We start from the raw sequence: 20,340 nt of genomic DNA, 5'->3' as shown, positions 1-20,340 counted from the left end.
TCAACAACATGTATGCATGAACACATATAAGTGACAATTAAAGCAACTTATGCTTTTGTGTTGTATTTGAACATTTCTTTAATCCAAGTCACATGAGACATGTTGCAAGTGTTTTACTCTTCTACAGTGATATTGTGACACTGGCATCTAGAATGTTTCCAAAGTATTGTCAATGTGTTACATTGGACGTTGTATATGTTCACCTTTTTAAAAATGTACTGTTTCCTATAGTTTCCATTTGAAACTTGTGTGCTCAGTGCTATCGGCATTCAACAGTCCCCTCTGCTTGTTTTCAGCAGCATGTGTGCATGACATTTTCTACTGGTGTAAAGGGTAAAGCAAGAATTTTGAGTGTCATTACATAGCTGGAGTGGCCTACATTCGAGCAGCCAGTCTTGATCTCTGTTCATATTGTGGCATGAAATTCGTATAACTGGACTTCAAGGATAAGGTAAACATAATATGTGGTATATTGCATTGTTAGACAGGCCAGACATTGGTGCTGCCAGTGTTGTTCTTTTTTCTTACTGTGGTATGGCATGTTTTTATTTGATTGGGAATAAAGGGTAAGGGAAACATGATAAGGTGTAACTGCATTGCTATAATGGTCTACATTGGTGCAGTTTCTTATTGTGGCATGACAAGTTTTACTGTACATCAAGGGTAAAGCAAACATGAAATGCTATGCAGTGTCTAGACTGGCCTACATTGTTTTAACCATTCTGGATATATGTTCTTATTGTGGCATCATATGTTTTATTAGACATCAAGGATAAAGCAAACATGATAAGTGCTCTTATGTGTCCATAATGGCCTGCCTTGGTGAAAGTAGTCTGGACACATTTTCCTACTCTTGCATGGCATGTTTGACTGGTGAAGCCAACAGGAGTGTGCTCTTATATGGTAATACTGGCACATATTGGTACAGCCTGCATTGATATGTATGGGCACATCCAGTATTTTTTTTTTAAAGTGGAATATATATTGTGTGCAAAGGCAACATGGAAGTGAGTTGGACAATGCTCCTGTATCCTGTTGGGGGCTTGCATCTATTTTATTTGTTCATGTGTTACCCTACAAAAGTGGTTGCAAACTGTGTGCATTTTACCCAATTTTTCACAGAAAGTGCACCATTTTAACCCAATATTCTATTTCGAGGGACAACCCCACAGAACCTGATTTATGTGGTTCGGGCTCCTTAACTTGGTCACCTTTATGGCTAGTTGTGGAAAACATTTACACACCTTCCATTTAAAAATTCACCAACAGCACCTTAACGATTGTAAAAGGGCCAACCGTTTGTTGCGATACACCTAAATTAATTTGACATCATGACTTAAAGTTTTGAATTATGGCCTGAGAACAGAATGGTACCACTGTCAAAAGGACTCCTTGAAAATGTTTCTATAAGACTTTTATTTCAATAAACAGATATTGTTTTTAGAGAGAATACTTTATTGAAAAAAAAATGTTATGAAGAAAAATCAAAAAGAACCATGTTAAGAGAGAGTGGTCATGAACAAAATGTTACAGGTCTGAAATGCACCGGAAAGGTGACCCCTCTTTGCCTATATTCACACATGCTTTAGACAAATGTTACATACACATAACTTAAGCACTTTCAGGGCTCTAAAAATTTGAAATAACTTATAATTGCACAAAATACGCCAAGCTGTGTTCTTAAATAGTTTCGTTCACTAACATGAATTAAATATGAAGAAACCTGACTGTTCATTACATCACTATGTACACAGACAGACGATTAGGCAAACAGTGCTGAAAGCATAGGCTGTTTTCTTTGTCTATTAAAAGTATGATAAATGATCAACATTAGTTCATATTATCAGAGTGCAGTTTATTATTGAATACAGTAGCAATGCAACGTACAAGACCTCACAGTTCAAGGACATATTTGTCTTTCTAAAAAAAAAAAGTTGTTAGCGAAAAAGTAACAGATTAAGGCAACCGTCAGGGACATGCAAGAGTGTGCATTGTGGATGGAGTGAACCCGGGTGTTGTTTGTGCAAGGTTGTGCAAAAGGACATCACAGGATAGTATAATGATTCATTGCTTTAATGTTCTGTGGACCAGCAGTGCACTGGTTTATTTGCCTGCAATATTTATAGAGACTTTGTCTTCCTTCATCCCATAATTCAGTTCAACAGCGTAAGGTTATACTTGTTATGAAGGTATCAACAGAGAATACACTTTGGGGCCTGCACACTATAAATGGTGAATATTTATGCTATGGTTTACATTATTGTTCCGTATAAGGGTGAGTGCTTAAATCTGATGGCTAGGGACTTGGTGAGGATTGGAACCTGAAGCAGAAGAGTGCATGAAATGGCGGCTGCACTGGGTGGAGCAGACAGAGAAGTGTGAGCACAGCAGTGGTTCCTTCAGGAAGTTAGCCAGGGCATCTGGAGGGAATGTGTGCCACCCATATGGAGTCAGGGCAACCTAGTCAGGGGAGTGAAGGTAAGAGGAAGTCTGTGCAAATCACTGATTCACACAGAATAACGTTGGCCTGCCTTGGTGCGGCCAGGTGGGCAACTAAGGGAATGTTGAATAGAATGAAGATGGAGAATTCCACATGGTTTGAATAAAGTCTAATTCAGCGACCCAATGAATAAAGACATGCCAGTGGCATTCTGTGTGAATGGGAGTTTTAAGATTAAGGGGCTGCAGTGGAATTCTGGGGACATTGCTGGAGGCATGAGACTGGTGATACAAGGTTTGCCTCAGTTATGGTGCGAGGCAACACCTACATGGATAAGGACTTTGACAATCTATCAATCTAGAGCAGGGTTCTGCAACCTTTGGCACTACAGATGTTTTGGCGTGGGCGCTACGCAAACAATAAACCATATGGGGGATTGAGGGAAGATGCTAGGTCTGCTTTCGGAGTGAACAGGCCAAATGCTGTCCCTGGGGTCTTTGCAGAAATGCCTCTAGCTCCCGACGCAACACTTTACAGCTCTCTGGATTAGAGTTCCGATGACTGCTCCTTCGAGGGTTTCACATCTTCTGACGCTCTCGAAGACAGCTGCAAAGAAAGGACATCCGTTATGTGAACGGCAAAGAACAGAGCAGAGCACAGATCTATGCATTACCCAGCATGCTGTTCTCACTACGGGCAACAGGGTCGGGGCTAACAAACAGGTCTGAACTTGACAATGACAGGTACGTCATTTCATTAAAATGCCAGGGGCAGCGGGAGTGACATCACACGACCCTTAGCCGTGGATGACATCACATGAAATGAGGTAATTTGACCCTACCCTGAGTGTGACATCTCGAGAAGCGATGGAACACAACCTTTCACCCCTTGACAAAACAGTAAGTGTCATCACGCATAATCCTAAGTACACTACGATAAATATAGTTACGCTATCAATATACCGTGGTATACATTTCTTGCAAGAATGAATCATATGTATTGTTAATATCAGTGTGTATAGGCCCATATTAACAAATTACTGAGAATGCAAGCAGACGTCCATGGCCAAATGATGATGATGTATTATTATATAGCACTTACGCTTAAGCACTTTATATAGAACAAATATACAAACAATATGACCCATCCTGTGTTGGTACTCATTTATAGACCTCAGAAGGATGAAAGGCTGAGTTGGCCTTGCCAGGATTCAAATCTGCAATCTACAGATCACACACACATTGCAGCAGAAAGTGCTCAACCCACTGGGCTATCTTATCATCTATAGTAAAATGAGCAAATTACATGTCTGAATGTTCTCAAAGTCAGAAAGGAAATCACACTCTCTAGTGGATACCAATACACTGGTAACTGAGATTTAACAGAAGGCCAGGTCATCTGCAAGTCTGGTGCAAAACTTGGCCAGATATCAAGCCTGCACATATCTACTTTTCAGACTTCAGAGGTTGGCAAAATACATACCATTGGGAGGGTGCATAACTGTGTGTTAAAGAATTTAGAGTTGCACATGGAAAGCAGCACACACAGACAGCATCCCGTACTCTAGACACTCGTTACCTCATACATGCAAACAAACATCCTGAAGAGCATGACAGAGAGATGGGAAAGATAGACACATTACAACAAAGCATTAATTGTGGCACAATGAAATCAAGGGCCACTTGATGTGCAATAGTCAAACATTTCTGCACTGTACACAAGTTTTTAGGCACAAGGATTTTGTCAAGTGACCAAGGACACCGAGATGGAATTTCTTGTGATGATCGTAACAGAGACAACAGCAGAAAAAAATATGCTTTAACTGCAACTTGCGAAAAGCAAAATCCTTATAGTTGTTGTCTGCATTGTGAATTGTAGATGTTTAAGAACAGACTAAATCAATGACTCACTCCCTGACGTGTGTCTAACATAAACCTTTAATAAGTCTAGCAATTTTTGTATAGAATTCCAGAAAGCCTATGTGTTACTCCTATTCATTCTTATTTAGGGTCACTGCTCAAAGTGTTACACTTTTGGAACCCCACGTTTTTTTAGAGGCCTAAACAAGAAAGCCAGCCACTCCGGAACAAAGCGGCACATGGTGCTGGCAACAGCCCAGGGACTTTCAAAACCTGTTTTCTTTTTTGGGGTAGCAAGGAGGACCACAGGGGTAGCAAGGGAGACCTCAGGGGTCACACTTGCGACCCCTGGCTACCTCCAAATAACGCCCCTGGACAATGAATGGCCTTGCTTCAGTGAACTTTCACTGGAGTGCAGCAGCCCACATTGGAGCTTGTGTGGCTCACACAGGCGTATGCACATTCTTATTTCAGTGTGCCCTCTGTTGCCATGACTGGGGAGATGAACCTAGCCTAGGCAAGTAAGCAATGTCTTGTATGAACCCTAATGCAGATTCTGCGTCTGTGTATTTCCACTCCCTCCCGCCCTCATACTCAGTAGCTCACTCATTCACTTGCCAGCGCTCTGATCTGCACTCTCATTCAAACACATGCTCACTCATTCACTTAGATCAAAAGACTGCAGAGTGTCAGGTAAGCTTTTCTAAAATAAATCCCTGCAAAAGAGGTATGTTGGACCAGTCTGGGTGCATGTAAACCGTGCTTGAACATATAGACAGCCTCTAGTTCATGTTGACCAAAACGACTTCTAGAGTCATTGCGTAATAATTATTTGAGATCCGGGTTGCGATCTTATGCAGCTCGTTATGCCTGATTCCTCCCGCTTCTAACAGACAAAATAGCAGGTGGCATCATTAACCAATGTAAAGGTGCTTAATTCTTTGACGTCAGAACGATGAAAGTTTGAGTCAATAGTGCCGCAGGATTTGGAATTGCAAAGTGCAGGCTGGTCCCATGTCCAGTGCAGGGAATGGGCCGGAACAAGACGGAGCAGAGCTCCGTCTACCAGACCCAGGGGCCAACACATGACTCACCCAGGGGTCAGCGCACGGCTCTCCCAGGTCCTGCATGCAGCCTCAAAGAGCAGACCGCCTTCAGAAGACTCGGCAGGGAGCACTTAGAAAGCAGTCTGCTCGTTACATTGCAAGAACGAGTGATAAAGGAGGTTTCAGAAGACTCAGTACTGCAGGCAGAAACTGCCAACGCATAATGTAAAGTGCTGCAGCTGTTCAAACTAGTATAGATATCCTGCAATTTACAGACATCTCTTTATTAGGGCAAATTTGGTGACCAATCAAAACAGAAGAGTATATTATTCACTTAAAAGGGCTTCTTACAGAATCACTATAAGACATGTTTAATGGAGCCCTTCATTCGGTTTGTAGCTGAGAATGACAATCCTGGTCTCCATCACAAAGCACATGATATGATGTCCTACATTACTATAATGCTTTTGTCCCATGATCCTGGTGCCTGATGGACAGACATGCTTATCAGACTATGTCATGACCTGCACACACTGCTTTGTAGCCGTATAGTTTGTTGAAATGTTTTATGTATCATTTTTGTCTGTGTGTTTCTACCTTTTTGTTTAATAATTCTTCCAGTGCAAACAGGTTGCAACTTGTTTTCGTTTGGTCCATATATCCTTTTATGATGTTTGTTATGCTTACAAATTTTTTTAATCCATTCCACTGTTATAGAACTGCTTAACACCACTGTATTGTTGGTGCTCTGTATTTGTTTAATAAAATTTGAATGGTAAACAACAAAAAAGTGGACATTATGATGTTCCCACAATGTGCTTTGCTTTTATGCAAATGGCTATGATTGGGGTCTGTGTTGCGCAACCTAGCTGGGGGCCGCACAACCTAGCTGGGGGCCACACCCCCTCCTTCCCACAGCCCCGCCCCTCCAAGGAGGTGACAGTTCCAATACATTTTTTAAATTTCCAGCACTGCCCATGTCCGATACCAGCACCACCGACTAACACGCCTCTCAGCAGTCCCTGCGCATCACGGCAGCCTATCATCATGACCGCGACCTGGGTCCAATATCGGCCCACTCCGGTACCGTGAGACTCTGAACCACGTCGGCCTCTAGGAAACTACAGCCGACCCACCCAGTGCCAGTATTGCACCGGTTACCCTGCATTCATTTTGGATTTCCCGACAGCATCCCTCTGCTACCTCAGCAGTAGACATCACGGACAGCACCGCCACCGGTGCCTTTTCCTGACGAAGGCCAGCATAGAGACAGGCTCCAACTAAGCCACTTTCTTTGGCCGAAACACACCTTGTGTCACACCCTGTGTCGAACTACGTGACACAACTGTATCACTACCTTGTATTTGTCATATTCAAAGATTGTTGTGTGCACTTTTTGTTTACCACGCCTCAGACCATCCCCAGTCTCAGGCTCGTGTTTTTCCTGTACCAGCGGGTTCTTGTAACCCCTCGATCTGTAAGGAAACATGTATCCCAATGTAGTTTTGACCTCTACACTCCAGAGGCCGACACCTATTTGTGTTACTACTGTATAACTAACTTTGTCCGTTTGTTTGTTTCAACCATCTTTCGTGCTTATGGGAAGAAATGTAAAGTAAATTGTTGAGCCACTAACTACTTCCTGTGTGATTACATAATAAACACACACACACAGCACTTTTGTGTCTCTGTATTGGATCTCCTCATCCTGATTATTTGTTTATGATAGGATACCAGCACTATACTCGCGGACTATCGATCTGGACATGATTTATCGCTAAAGTGCTGAGCGCTTGTGCATTACATTATAAATAATGCAGAACAGCTGTAACAGTGCATTGACCCATCTGAAGTGGGGTTATAAAACCAGAAATCACGACTACCTCCAGTTCCTGCATTTCAAGGCTATACAGCGAGCCTCATTGCCTAAAAACAATGTTAGATGTCTAGAATCATGGACTCAACATACTAATTCATCCCTCGCTCAATATTTTATTTGAAAGGTGGTAAGACCACTCAGTGAGATGAGCACTATCTTTAGAGATCTATTTGAACCATCAGTCAAAGGACCAATTCCGTGACTGGGCTGACTCAGCCCTAAATCATTCTATGGCCGACAATTTAAGCGCAATTATATTCAGTACGTATAAAGCCTACTGCAAGATGCAGCAGCATCACAACTAAGTTTTGTGCATTGACAATCATACATATTATGTGTGTGGTTCTGCAAGCTTACATCTCTAATATAGGGGAAGAGCTTGTGGTCTTCCAGAGATGGAAGCTGTTCACAAAGAGAGGGGTTTGGAACAACTGCTTACCACCTCAGCACCATACAGGAATCCAGTGAGAAGAGATGAAATGCCTCCTCACTCCAAGATATCAGAAGGCCACTTTATGGCATTGGTGTGCAGAGGCATGCAGTAAACAGCTGCCACGTAAAAAATTCACACGAGAAGATTGTGGATAAACACACTTTGACCCAACCCAAAAGCCCTCTACCATTTATGATACCACTTACAAGCCCATATAGCATATAAACTGTGGGCACATAAATGGTGGTGTAGGAGTTAGGATCATGTTTGAGAGCATGGAAAGAAAGAGAACAGAGGAAGAGTTTAGAGCCGAGTGATGGAGAGGGAGAGGAGATGAACAGGGGGAGAAGAGGAAAGTGGATTGGAAGGTTGGAGTGGGCCAAGGACGAGAACGCAGAGAGGAGATGAACCATCCAGAGAGAGAAAATGAAGTGAGGAAGGAAGCAGAACAGGGGAGGAACGAGAGAGTGGAATGAAACAAAGAGAGACCAGGAGAAGGAGCAGGAAGGGCATAAGGGTTATGTGCTGGATGACAGCCTTTAAAACTGGGACAGATAGATACTGCTAAAGTGGTGATGGAGGGACCAGAACAAGAACCAGGTATAAAGAGAGTTAAGTGTATACCTGGATGAGTATCAGTTGGAATGCAGGACTAACATGGAGGGCAAAGGCTTAAGTACGCTGAAGTCCATCTCGTGTTGCATCTTCTGATGCCTGATTTCGTCAGGCAACCTAATGGTACCTGGTGGATGTACTTAATATTCCAGTCCAGAAGGACCAATGTGGCGCTGTGTCAACTTCAGAAACAGCCAAAAAAGACCAAGGGCCAAGAAATAAGTGTTTGGTACATGTGATGAAATAACCATGGGGAAAACACGTGTAAAACTCCCCGCGCACCCCTCAGAATACACGTGCGCAGGCAGTTTTACACGCGATTTGGCAGTCTGGTCCCTCCCTGGTGTGTCCCTACCCACTCCCCTTGCCCCGCAGGCAGCCCGCATGGCACCATGCACCTGGGAGCCTGACACATGTCCCCCACCCCACCCCCAGTGACAGGCACCTGCCAGCAGGCCCCCAATCATGTCCTCCCACCCCACCCCCAGTGACGGGCACCTCCCAGCAGGCCCCGACTCATGTCCCCCCACCCCACCCCACCCCCAGTGATGGGCACCTGCCAGCAGGCCCCGACTCATGTTCCCCCAACCCACCCCCAGTGACGGGTACCTGCCAGCAGGCCCTGACTAATGTCCCCCACTCCATCCCCAGTGACGGGCACCTGCCAGCAGGCCCCTGACTCATGTCCCCCCACCCAACACTACATCACGATCCATACTCATGGCCCTTATGGCCACCCAAATCCCACCCCACGCCACCCCAGTCCAAACACCCAACCAAGCCTTCCATCCGCGCCACATTGAAATCCCCATGTCATGGTAGATCCGTCAGACACACACAATGGCCACACATAAATGAGAAAACCCACATCGTGACATGCAGGATACCAATGAGAGAATACCACACAAATGAAGTATGAAATAAAAATGTATTATATACAAAATATAAGGAATGAAAGAAAATAAATAAGAAATAAAAGCCTGAATGTCCAAAATGAATGAAAAATGTCAATGTTCATTTCAATTAAATCCAAAGTAAAATTGCTCCAAAGCGTACCTTCATTAAACCAAATCCCCCCCCAAAAAAGAGAAAACCATTGCTCCATGGGAAACAAAAATATGCAGTTAAATCCAATCCAGAACTATATACAATGTAAAAATCCAGGGTCCATGAGCCCAACAATCCAAAGGAAACCTCCGAAAAACCCTACATAATAAATAACTATATACAAAAAGGTGGGGCATAGCCCCAAATGAAAGAAAAATAGAAAGGAAACTTACACCTACATAACTATTTACAAAGGCGGCGGGCCAGTCCCATGGCTCATTTTGTGATGGTCCGGGCCTGGGCATCATTGAACTCCACGTCGATGTCCCGGAGGCGGGCCTGTCCCCTGGCCTCGAGGTCTCGCAGGGATACAGCCATGGAATCCCTCAACTCCCTGGAAGTTTCCTCGAGGCCCTCCGCTGGCCTCAACGCCCTGGAGCATGGAGTTCTCCGCCCTGACCATCCTGAGCCGTGCCCTCTCTGCCGACCCGCCTCTCTGCATCTATTTGCTGGCCCAACTGCTGCCACACGGAGTCCGGGGTCCTCCTGCCACTCGACTGATGCCTGCCCCCGGGGTATTGATGGCCCGAGCCATGATGCCTCCCACGCTGAGCCCGCTGCTGCCTCAGTCGCAACTGCCTCTGCCGCCACGATGGCCTCCGGCTGATTGTAATCCCCTGGCGCCGTCGTGCACATGCCCTGCCCGATGATGCCGGCACATTCTCCATCTGCTGGGGTCCAGCTGCTGGGGTGTCCACCCCTGCTGGACCTCCGACTCCCGACTGTGGCAGGGATGGGATCTCCACCAGGCTGGCTGCATTGTCAGGGGCAGGTCCACAGGGGGCCCTGGTGGCATCTGGGCCGGAAGACGGCATGGAGAACGACTGGCACATAGTCTGCACAGAGGTGGAAAGGGCTGCCAGAGTGCCCGACACATGTAGGAAACCCCCGAGCATGACCCCTCCCAGCTGGGACACGTCGGCACGCAGCTCTTTGGGATGACATGAGTGGTCCCCCCAGGAAGCACGCACGTCATCACGAATGTCACGCGTGTGCAACGTGACACCAATCAGGACGGACTCCATACGGTCACGGGTCCCCTCGTCCTCAGGTAGAGGAGTGCCAGATGACGTGGACCTCCCCCCTACCTGCGGACGGCCTGGGATGGGGCATCCCTGCTGGTGCATGGTGGTGCAGTCACAGTGTGAGGGACAGAGACATGCACAGGCCCCTCCACGGAGACCTGGGCTGCCTCCTGCCCCTGGCCCTTGACTGCACCACTTGCACCAGTGGTACCACCCCCACCAGGCCCCATGTGCGGCTCAGTAGCAGCCTCCTCCTCCTCTATGCACACCAGCAACCTGGATGGCTCCACACTGTCTTCCGCATTCGCAAGCCCCTGTGGGGGCTCACCTGTCCCTTACGCTGCAGCCATAGTGGCAGACGCGGCACCAGTCCCCTCGCTCCGAATGATGGTAATTCCTGGGAGGGTGACTGGGTCTTGCGTCACCGGCTGGTGTAGGCATCTCTGCGGCTTTATTCCACTGTCCTGTCTCTGCCCTCTTCTTCACTCGCCGCTGTGTAGAGGGAGACATAGAACACAAGCATCAGGGTACTGTACAATAGTCCCATAGACTGGAAGCAATATCACATGAGTGGCACTGTCAAACATCACTTCCATCATGTCTCTCCACAACACATAGGTCAGTGCAGGCAACGCACATGCAGAAACAGGCATGGTGCATGCAATGAACATTTGCATCCATGTCCAAGGAACTGTTGAAACATACAATGGTGGGTTGAAACTCACATTCATCATGGGTCATACAGATCACATGCACACACATCACCATAGTTTCATGCATCTGGCCTCGTACACCCCAGACACAGTGGATACAAGGATGACTAGGCTGCATCAGTGAATCAACACATCGTCACGGACATGTGTCATGCATCCATGGCATTTACAAGTCACACACATGCTACTCAGACACACTGACATGTACACCATACATGTCCATGACAGCAGCACCCATCTCTCACACCCCAACCATGTCCAAGAACAGAGACAGGCATGCATTCATATGTGCATTCCGCATACTGCTCCGCATCTTGCATTGTAACACATACACCATCCATGTGGTTCACGCATGACTGGACTCACATGTAGCACCATCATGTCCCTGCACACACACATCCATACATGGCCCCTGTCACGCATACAGGCAAGTAGCTAACTACCAGCACACTGCAACATGCCCTGTTTCACACAGCAATGCATGGCCACTTACCGCTCGACTCCAGACGGTCCTGCATCCTGAGGATCTGGTGGTGAAGCACTGGGCGAATGCGCTCCAGGACCCTTATCTGCTGGATGATAAGCTGGCCACGGCGCCCCACAGCATCCACTGCTTCTAAGAGGTGCCGGGCCTTCTTGAGGGTCCGGGACTTGTAGTCCTCACAGCGCTTCTGGACGTGTTTGATGTCGCGGGGTGCCACCCCCTCCGCGTTAATGACACCCACTATGTCCGTCCAGATCCTCCTCTGTCCTTCCTTGTCGGCGCGCAATGGTGTGAAGAGGGCATCATACTGCCCCAGGACTTGCTCCACCAGGATGCCAACTTCATTGGAGGTGAAGCTGGCAGCCACCTGGCTCTCAGGTGGGGGATTGCCACTGGTGCCAGATGGTGTTATGTCAGACATGGCAACCCCCGAGGCAGGTGTGGGTGGGCAAGTGGGTCCTGGGGCTGGGCTGTGGAGCGATGGAATACCAGTCGGAAGTTCTCTGTTTCAGCAGGGGTGGTCACAGCAACGGGACCCCTGGAGATGGCAGATGTGCAGGCACCAAATGACAGGGCATGGTGGCAGCAGGCAGGCAGGCAGCAGCAGATGGCTTGTGGGAGGCTGCTCGGGGCTCTGGGGGGCAGTAATTCGGCCTTCTGGGCAGGAGCGTGGTCTTCCGTGTGTTGTCACGTGGCCAGCTAGATACGGAGTTAATAGGCACGTGAAAAAACTGCACGTAAGTGTATAATTCGAGGAAAGGCCCTGAGCGCGTAAGCGCGTATGTGACGTAACACACACTGGCGTTCCCCTCATCACGGGTGCATAGTGATTCAGCACGTGAGAAAACAGCATGTCCGCGTGTGAATGCGTGTAATCTGAGGAAAGCGCCTAAGTGCATAAGTGAAGTGACGTGCACTGGCGTTTCCCTCAGCACGGGTTAAAAGTGAGCGGGGCCAGCAGTTCGTTGTACGTGCCTTTCATGGAGACTGACGTGTGTGTTGCTACTTCGTGTTGTTTCGGGCGCCATCAGAATTTCACAGCGGAACAAGGACGTATCTCTTCTTTTGGCAGGAGTTTTGGCTATGCGTGTTTTTCATTATCACGCTAGTCTGACTTTGAGTCGTGCACGCTATTTTTCCCACTGCAAGTGCCGTTTCGAGGTCATAGTAGCCTACGTGTCCCACGCGTATATGTTTTTCGTGTCCCTGGGTGCCACCGGGTACTGCGGGAGGTTAATTCCACACACATGTGGGCTACCGGGGGTTGCGTGCACGGTTTTACTGCAGTTTTGGGGTGCCTGAGCATTGCGTGACCCGTCACTTTATCACCGGGGTCACATACAGCCTTGCAGGTGCAGGGGTGCTGTTGACATCTTGTATCCCACCCCCTTCACCCCAATTGCCCAGGACAATTGTCGTGTACACCTCCCATTGGCACTACTACATCTGTGCGGGCACTACTACATCTGTGCCATAGCTGGGAGGCCACGAAAGGTGAGGGGCGCCTCAGCTGGGCGTACTCCACATGGCAGGCGTGGTCAGGGATGTGGCCAGGATGACCAGGGAGTAGGGGGACTCCAGGGTGTCCAGGGTGGCTGCAGAGGGGGAAGAGGCAGGGGTGCGCCACTTCGGCACAATGTTGTGTCACGTATTGGTACAGTCATACCACCACCCCCTGAGGCTCGGGGAGATGCAGTTCTTGCATCTGGCACTGGCACCCATGTGACCCGGCAGTCCGTTTCATCGACTGTCATGGGCCCAAGGGGAGTGGTAGCTGCAGGTGCAGCTGTGGACACCACCACCCAGGCTCAGGGTCTGCCAGCGCAGGCTGCGTTGGCACCTGAAGAGTCCCTGGAAGATTTCCAGAAGGTCAGGAGGCACACCGTAGGTGCATGCAGGCTGCCCTGAATGAGGCACGTGTCCATGTGGCAGTAATGTCATCTGGTGCCCCGACCAGCCGGGTGTTGGCAAGTGCATTGGCAGATGCAGCTGACACCACCCCGATTGTGAGTCTACCATCCAGGACAATCCCGCTCAATGACCCTGGCACAGCGGATGTAGCTGCGCAGGGTCCATTCCAGGCCACCCAGCAGCCACTGACGCAAGTCAGGGCTTCCGTCCTCGTTCCATATGCCACTCCCTCAGTACAACCCACCAGCGCCACAGCCCATACTGATCAGGGTGGTATTTGCCAGCCAGGGTCCGGACCACTGTCCAAGAGGAGGAAGGTTGCACCTGCAGTAAAGGCTGGGTCCCCAGACACAGCTTCGGCCTCCGGCACATCGAGGAAGAAGCCTTGCTGCATGCAGGAACTGGACTTCCTTGTGGACTACGTGCAGGACCACAACCGTGATATGCTAGTGGGGCCGAATTGTCAAACTACGGCTGCCCATAGTATGTCCCACTGGAAGCAAGTTGTGGATCGTGTGAGTGCATTTGGCCATGAAGTGCGCACAGCTCAAGAGTGCAAAAAGCCTTGGGATGACCTCAAATGCAGTACTTAGGTGAAGCGTGCCTCTAATTACAACATGACTCTGGTGACTGGCAGTGGGCCACGACCTGAGGAGGGAGACCTCACTTCGCACGAGTCAGTCACTGGGGAGTTCATACCAGCAGGAATGGTCGAAGGAGTGGGAGAGATGCTGGACTTTGATGCCCCGTCCAGTGAGTGTTGTTGCGTGTTTGTCGAGGCCATGTTTGATTTGCTTGTGTGATGTATTGTGCTTGACTGCCACTATATGTCATGTGTACATGGTTCGCATGTGCAAGTCATGCAATGCTTCACTGATGCATGCCTGCTGTGCAGGATGTGGACATGTAGAGCAGACGGGGACTGTCCTCATGGCCACACTTGCACCCTACTCACATGCTACTCACCCGGCTGCCCCTCCGGTCCATGTTCCAGCTCACTGACCCTTCTGCATGTAGCCTGGGGTGTCTTTCCTCTCAGCACTGGGACTATGTCATTGCATGACTGAGGTGCATGTGTCTTCTGCCTGCATGCGGGTACTCCACGTAGGCATGATCACTTGCCCCTCCACCCCCCCCTGCACCACAATTTCACCATGGCACTGGTGTGCATCATGTTAGCGTACTGCAATGGTCTGTTCAAGGCTCCTGTGTACATGCAAACTTCCACTAGCCAACCTGCCAGACATATGCAGTCGGGTACATCCTCTGCCCTTGATGCAGGGTGTCTCACTTGGACTGTGCAGATGGCAGATGCTCCGCAGGGACAGGAGTGGCCATTCATGCTCCATGTGCATTCCATGCATGCCCCTAAGTGTCCTTGACAGGATGATCAATGTAGTACGTTTCCAGGAAGACCTACATTTCATGGCATTTGATCATCCATTCCATGCCCACTCTGGCTCTGTCCAGCAACACACACAGGTTTAGGGTGTCACAGTCTGTGTGGGGCACAGACCTCACCCTGATTCAGGCCCACTGACTCTGTTTAACTGGTGTAGTGGCTTCTGCACACATGGGTGTACTACTGAGGGTTCATCATGTGTCCTGTTTACTGTCCCATCATCATCTGCTGTGTTGTCAGTTGACTCAGATGATGCAATTGACGCTAGTCAACACTGTCTGCCAATACACAGGTCTCTGGTCACCCTTTCGCTGCATTGCAATGCCTCCCTACATTTTCACTTAGGGGAGGTAGGGGGTTTGCTTGTAGCCATGCAACCCATTGCATGCACATTGTACGTGATGCCTGCACTTGCCCTTGCACTGCCTTCACGTTTATTGATAGACATAATAATGTACTTGTTCATATAGATAGTGGGTAACATACACATGTTCTACACTGCATCAACCCACTTCTGAGCCTTGTTACACCCTTCTACATGCCTACTCACTGATGCAATGTCAAAGTCACCTGGCTGTACGGAAAGTTTTTCATCCCTTCTCTGTCATGTATGCGACAGGCACAGGTGCATCCTGTGACACATGTACTCAGTATTGGAACTCCCTAGTGGTTGTTTAGATGAGTTGATTGGTCAATGTGCAGCCTATACCAACTGGCATAGGGCACTGATTGGATGTAGCCTGCCAATCGGGTTGTAATGACTGTGGAGCATCCTTCACATGTGTATGTGTGCACTTCCACATACATCAAAGCAAGGAGCATTATAGCTGCTTGCTTTGGCGTATTGGATTCTGGTCATGTTCACAATACAGGTGTATGGGGAAATAGTTGTTTTTGAACACCTTCACATGTACATATGCAAGCAGCTTCAACGTTGTGTGGTGCAACATTGCGAGTACTCACTTATGTGTTTGTGAAAGTGTCCATTTACACATGTGTATTCCGCAGCTTTATTGTTGACTGACTAATATGTAGTTGATAAACATTTATGCTGGTGAGATTTCTGCATTGCGCACATTATTTGGAGCTGGCATGATCCCAAAGGTTCACTGTTGTGCAGTATGTGTATGCCCAGGCCCACCTAGCTACTATGGTGGGTGCTGGCCGTGGAGATTTCCACAAGGAATGATGTAATCGGGCACATTCATAGCCCAATGTGCTCAATCAGGCCCTGAGAGGTGTTGTGGAGGCCTCATGTCCTGCAGCTCAGACGGTACTGGGCGTTATGGTCCCACAGGCCTGGTTGCAGGTCCTTGCTTTGCCCATGCCACCCAGTAAGGGCCGAGCTGCAGATGGATGTACCTATATTGATGATGATGCTTTAGTGATGCATGTCTACATGTATGGTACCTTTGGTGGCCAGTCATAATTTCGAAAAAAAATGTCGACAACAAAAATGTCGACAAAAAAATGTCGAAAAAAAAAATGTCGACTTTCGTTTTTTTTTAATTATATATTTATTTTAGGGGTTCGGGAGTTAAAAAAAGGGAACAATTAAAAAAAAAATTTAAAAAGGGGGGTTGGGGGGAACACCCCCATTTAAAAAAAAATGCATTGAAAAAAAAAGTCGACATTTTTTTTTTCGACATTTTTTTTTCGACATTTGTACTTTCGACATTTTTGTTGTCGAAATTATCACTATAAACCGGTACCTTTGTCATTGTGTGTTTGGAATCACTTGCAGCAGTGGTCAATTTGTAGTTCAGAAATGCTTATGGTGTGTTGCATCTCTTAGTTGCCATCTGTCTTTTCTGCCTGTGACATGTGCCTGACAGAGGTGGTGTCTGATGGAGTTCACATACTACATTTTGTACTTGTGTAGGCTTTGCTATTTAGACACATCCATGTCTGCTTTTGGGATGTGTTTGCATATCAAGGCCACTGGATGCATGCCAGGTTCTCATGTGTGTGTGACATGTCTGCTTCATGTGTTGGCTGTCAATGTGATGTCTATGTGTGTGTGTGTTATGTGCTTCTGACATGTGTACTAATGTTAATCTTTTTTCCACTTTTCAGATGATGACGCAATGGAGCCAAAGGATGGTGTTGTCATGCCAGACACAGGGTTGCTATCACACCAGCAAACCAGCACAAGTGGGGGTTGTGGGGTGGTAGGCCACGAGAACCCACTTGTGTTACAGACCATCTTGTCTAGAGCTGGCAATGAGTCTAGCTTGGATGATCACTCTGACGACAATGTCGAGTTGGATGTGCATCGGGTCCATTTGTCAGGGGTAGGTGATTCTGATGTGGACGCTCCTCTGTCGGCGACACCTGCACTGAGGGGCCAGATGGTGGTGGGACCTCTGCCTGTGGTGGATCGGGACGCAGGGTAACCATCCACTCCAGTTGCTGATGTGCTTGGGCATCACGTCAATGGAGGAATATAGTCCTGCAGCCGTGGGCAGTGCCGACCCAACAAGGACGTCAGCTCCTTGGGCCCCGCAGGTGTCAAGCCCAGCAAGGCAGTGGCCGTTTGTCACTGGGGTATACTGAGTGGGAGCAAGCCACGGTTGCCAATTCAGAACACCAAGGGGCAGCAATTGATAACATCGCTGAGAGCATGGAACATGTGGCCCAATCCGTGCTACCCCCTGCTAGGCAGGTAGAACTCCAGCAGCAGGTGGCACAGTCCACGGCCCGCTTGCTCAGGCTGTGCATGGCAGCCTCAGACAGGGCACGCGGGCTGAAATGGTGTCTTTGCGTCAAGCAATTGCTGCTCACGCAGAGGCACACATGGAGGCCATAGGGTTGACTATGAATCCCTCAAATCTACTCTGGCTGTGCTCTTGATGTCCCAGAGGAGGCTGTCAGAGGAGAGGTTGGAGCAGCTAGAGAATACCATCTCGGCTGAGCTACGTGCTTCCCATGAGGTGTACCAGTTGTCCAGCAAGTCCATGCAAGAAGAACTCTGTGTTACACGTGTTACCTTGCAAGAGGAAGCATGCGTATCACGCGAGGTTCTACATGCTGACCTACCTATTATCGCCGCACAGAACCAGGCTCACCCGTCCTGCAGACTTGCTGCCGACGAAGAGCAAGCTGCGCCTAGGCGTGGTCAGGGTACTGTGCCACGTCAACCTCTTCAGCCAGAGGGTGATGAGGACGACACATTATCTCCCACACAGGTCGGGCTGTGCAGGCATTGAGTCCATGGAGTTTTTTTTTGTTTGTCTCAACATCATCGCATGTGGGTGTTGAGGTGCACCCTGTACCTACCACCTCCTGGGTGCCCCCCCAGCCCCCAGGTCGTATGTGGCCATTTCTGATTTTTATTGTTAGTTTAGTTAGTTAATATGGTTTTTGATAGTTAGTTTAATTCGGTAATATAGGTTTTTTATAGTTAGTTTAATTAGTTAATATAGTTTAAAATTGCTTGTCTATTGTGCATTCATGTGACGGTGTGGTGATTTGTGGCTTTTGAAAGCATCCACTGTCTGTTCCAGCTGGGCCCTTCAAGCTTGTCTCGTGTATGTGTTTGCAGCTTGGGGCTCTGACTCACATAGGCCACTCCTGCTTCCCTTATGCATAGGCTCGCAAGGATGGTTCGGTGTTACAACCATTTACACAAGGGCGTTGGACTTTCATCAGATCTGTGGCTTGTCTGCTGCTGTACTACTTGTGTTAACACCCCTAGTGGTGATTGAGTGGGTTTTATCCACGGCATGTCTGTAATCAATTTGGGTGAGTACATGATTGATGTGTCCATTAATTGATGTGGATTGTGATGTATGTTATTTTCTTGCCTGTATATGTGCTTGATGGACTTCATGCTGTAGACAGTAGCCCGCACCCTTTGCCTGTCAAAGTCACACTGATGGTGGGAGGAGTTTGGATGTATGTCTGTGACAACCAGCATGAAGACACACACACAGGGAACTTTCCAGCATTATTAATATCTTTTATGCCCTTTCTGAAGGGAAATGAGCCTCCTGACTACCTTTGCCAGCAGACACAGGGCCAAGTACTACTGAAACCTGGCCACGTTCGGTGGTGCAGACATGTGCCTGTGTGCGCAAGCAGAAGCACAGGGCTTGTGCTCAGACGTCCGACAGAAGCAGACATGTTTCCAGGAGCTCCAAGCAAGGTGAGCAGCACAAGGGGCCACACCGCAGCCAACCTTCCACCAGGCCACTTGCACATGCATGCTAAGTAGCACCAGTACCGGGGTGCTTGGCCAGGCATTGTTGTAGAAGCGCACAGTACAGTTAAAATGCGTTGAGGGACAAATGCCAAGTAGCTTTACAAGTTGTCAGGGGCACACACAGGGGTCGTCGCACATATCCTGCAGTCCCCCCTGCTCCATATAAGCTGAGTTATTAGCGCAGTAGCGTTTCTGGCCAGAAACTAATACAGCGCACAGGGACACCCAGCGAGGCACAGACTCATGTGCAGTGCATATCATTTGCATGTGCAAATTGCCATGTGCACTACCTATTGAAATCCACGGCTGCCAGAACACTACTTGTACTGAAGTCGCACCACTCACTATATACGTCTAGCAGCTCACCCAGGGACCATTCTATCGTGTGTGATTCTTGACACATTGGTCTTCCATTTAACGCGCACCCACGTGCGCCTGCCTTATTGCATTCACAGTGTATGAACCATCACAGGGGCAAGCTAACGTATACATACAAATCAGCAGACAAGAGTGTTTGTGGAGAAGTCACTTACTTTGGGGCATGAATGGTGTTGTGTGTGTGTTGTAAACACACACAGATTAGTAACTCACACTCTTTTTGCAGCATTGAACTGATCCTGTTACCGGACCTGAGAGTGTGCAGGCAGGAGGCCAGCACTCACCCCCGAGATAAGTCTCTCTTTGTCTTGCATTTGACTCATTTACTACAATGTGCATGTAGAACATGGTTTCTCTGATTGAGTATGTGTTATTGTCAATAGTTGTATTTTGTATTTTCCTACTTTCCCTTGCCAATCCAACTCCCCTCTCCTGCCCCTCTTTCTGGTTATCCTGAATACCAATGCCTGTCCAAACAACAGATCCCTGACCCTCTTTCCCCGCCGGGGTCTCAGAGGCCTGTGTAAGTTTTACCTTGCAGGCGCCCAGACCACGGAAGGGGGTGGTTGGTTCGTGCCACTCCTGCGCCTGCAGACCGGAGCTGTGACACTACCCATCAGTTGTTGCATCCTCATTGTATATTGTATCCTGAAAAAGGTACCCATCCTGTTGAACCATTGTTGAACTGTGCTACGGTAGTTCTATCATTCTGCTTGTACATGTGCCTGGACTTTTTTTGCCACTTCAAGTAATCTACTGGAGACTCTTCTAGGTTTTTTTTGTGCATTGAGACTTTTTCCCTGGTTTGGGGGTTTGGCTCTTTGGAGTTCTCTGCAATTTGGTA

At 48.1% G+C, this 20,340-nt stretch overlaps 1 protein-coding gene across 2 annotated transcripts in view; it reads right to left on the bottom strand.

Moving 5' to 3' along the window:
- Positions 1 to 1,397: 1,397 nt before the first annotated feature.
- Positions 1,398 to 20,340, bottom strand: part of DOCK2 (dedicator of cytokinesis 2) — a 2,833,934-nt gene continuing 2,814,991 nt past the window's right edge. For both annotated transcript variants that reach the window (XM_069654309.1, XM_069654310.1), the window contains one exon: positions 1,398 to 3,046. In XM_069654309.1, coding sequence (XP_069510410.1) covers positions 2,987 to 3,046 — 60 coding nt within the window. In that variant the 3' untranslated portion in view covers positions 1,398 to 2,986. The remainder of the gene's footprint in view (positions 3,047 to 20,340) is intronic.

The sequence above is a fragment of the Ambystoma mexicanum genome, chromosome 3q, assembly GCF_040938575.1.
Source record: "Ambystoma mexicanum isolate Mex_15411 chromosome 3q, UKY_AmexF1_1, whole genome shotgun sequence".
Taxonomy (NCBI): Eukaryota; Metazoa; Chordata; class Amphibia; order Caudata; family Ambystomatidae; genus Ambystoma; species Ambystoma mexicanum.
This window is presented reverse-complemented; position numbering and strand designations above follow the sequence as displayed.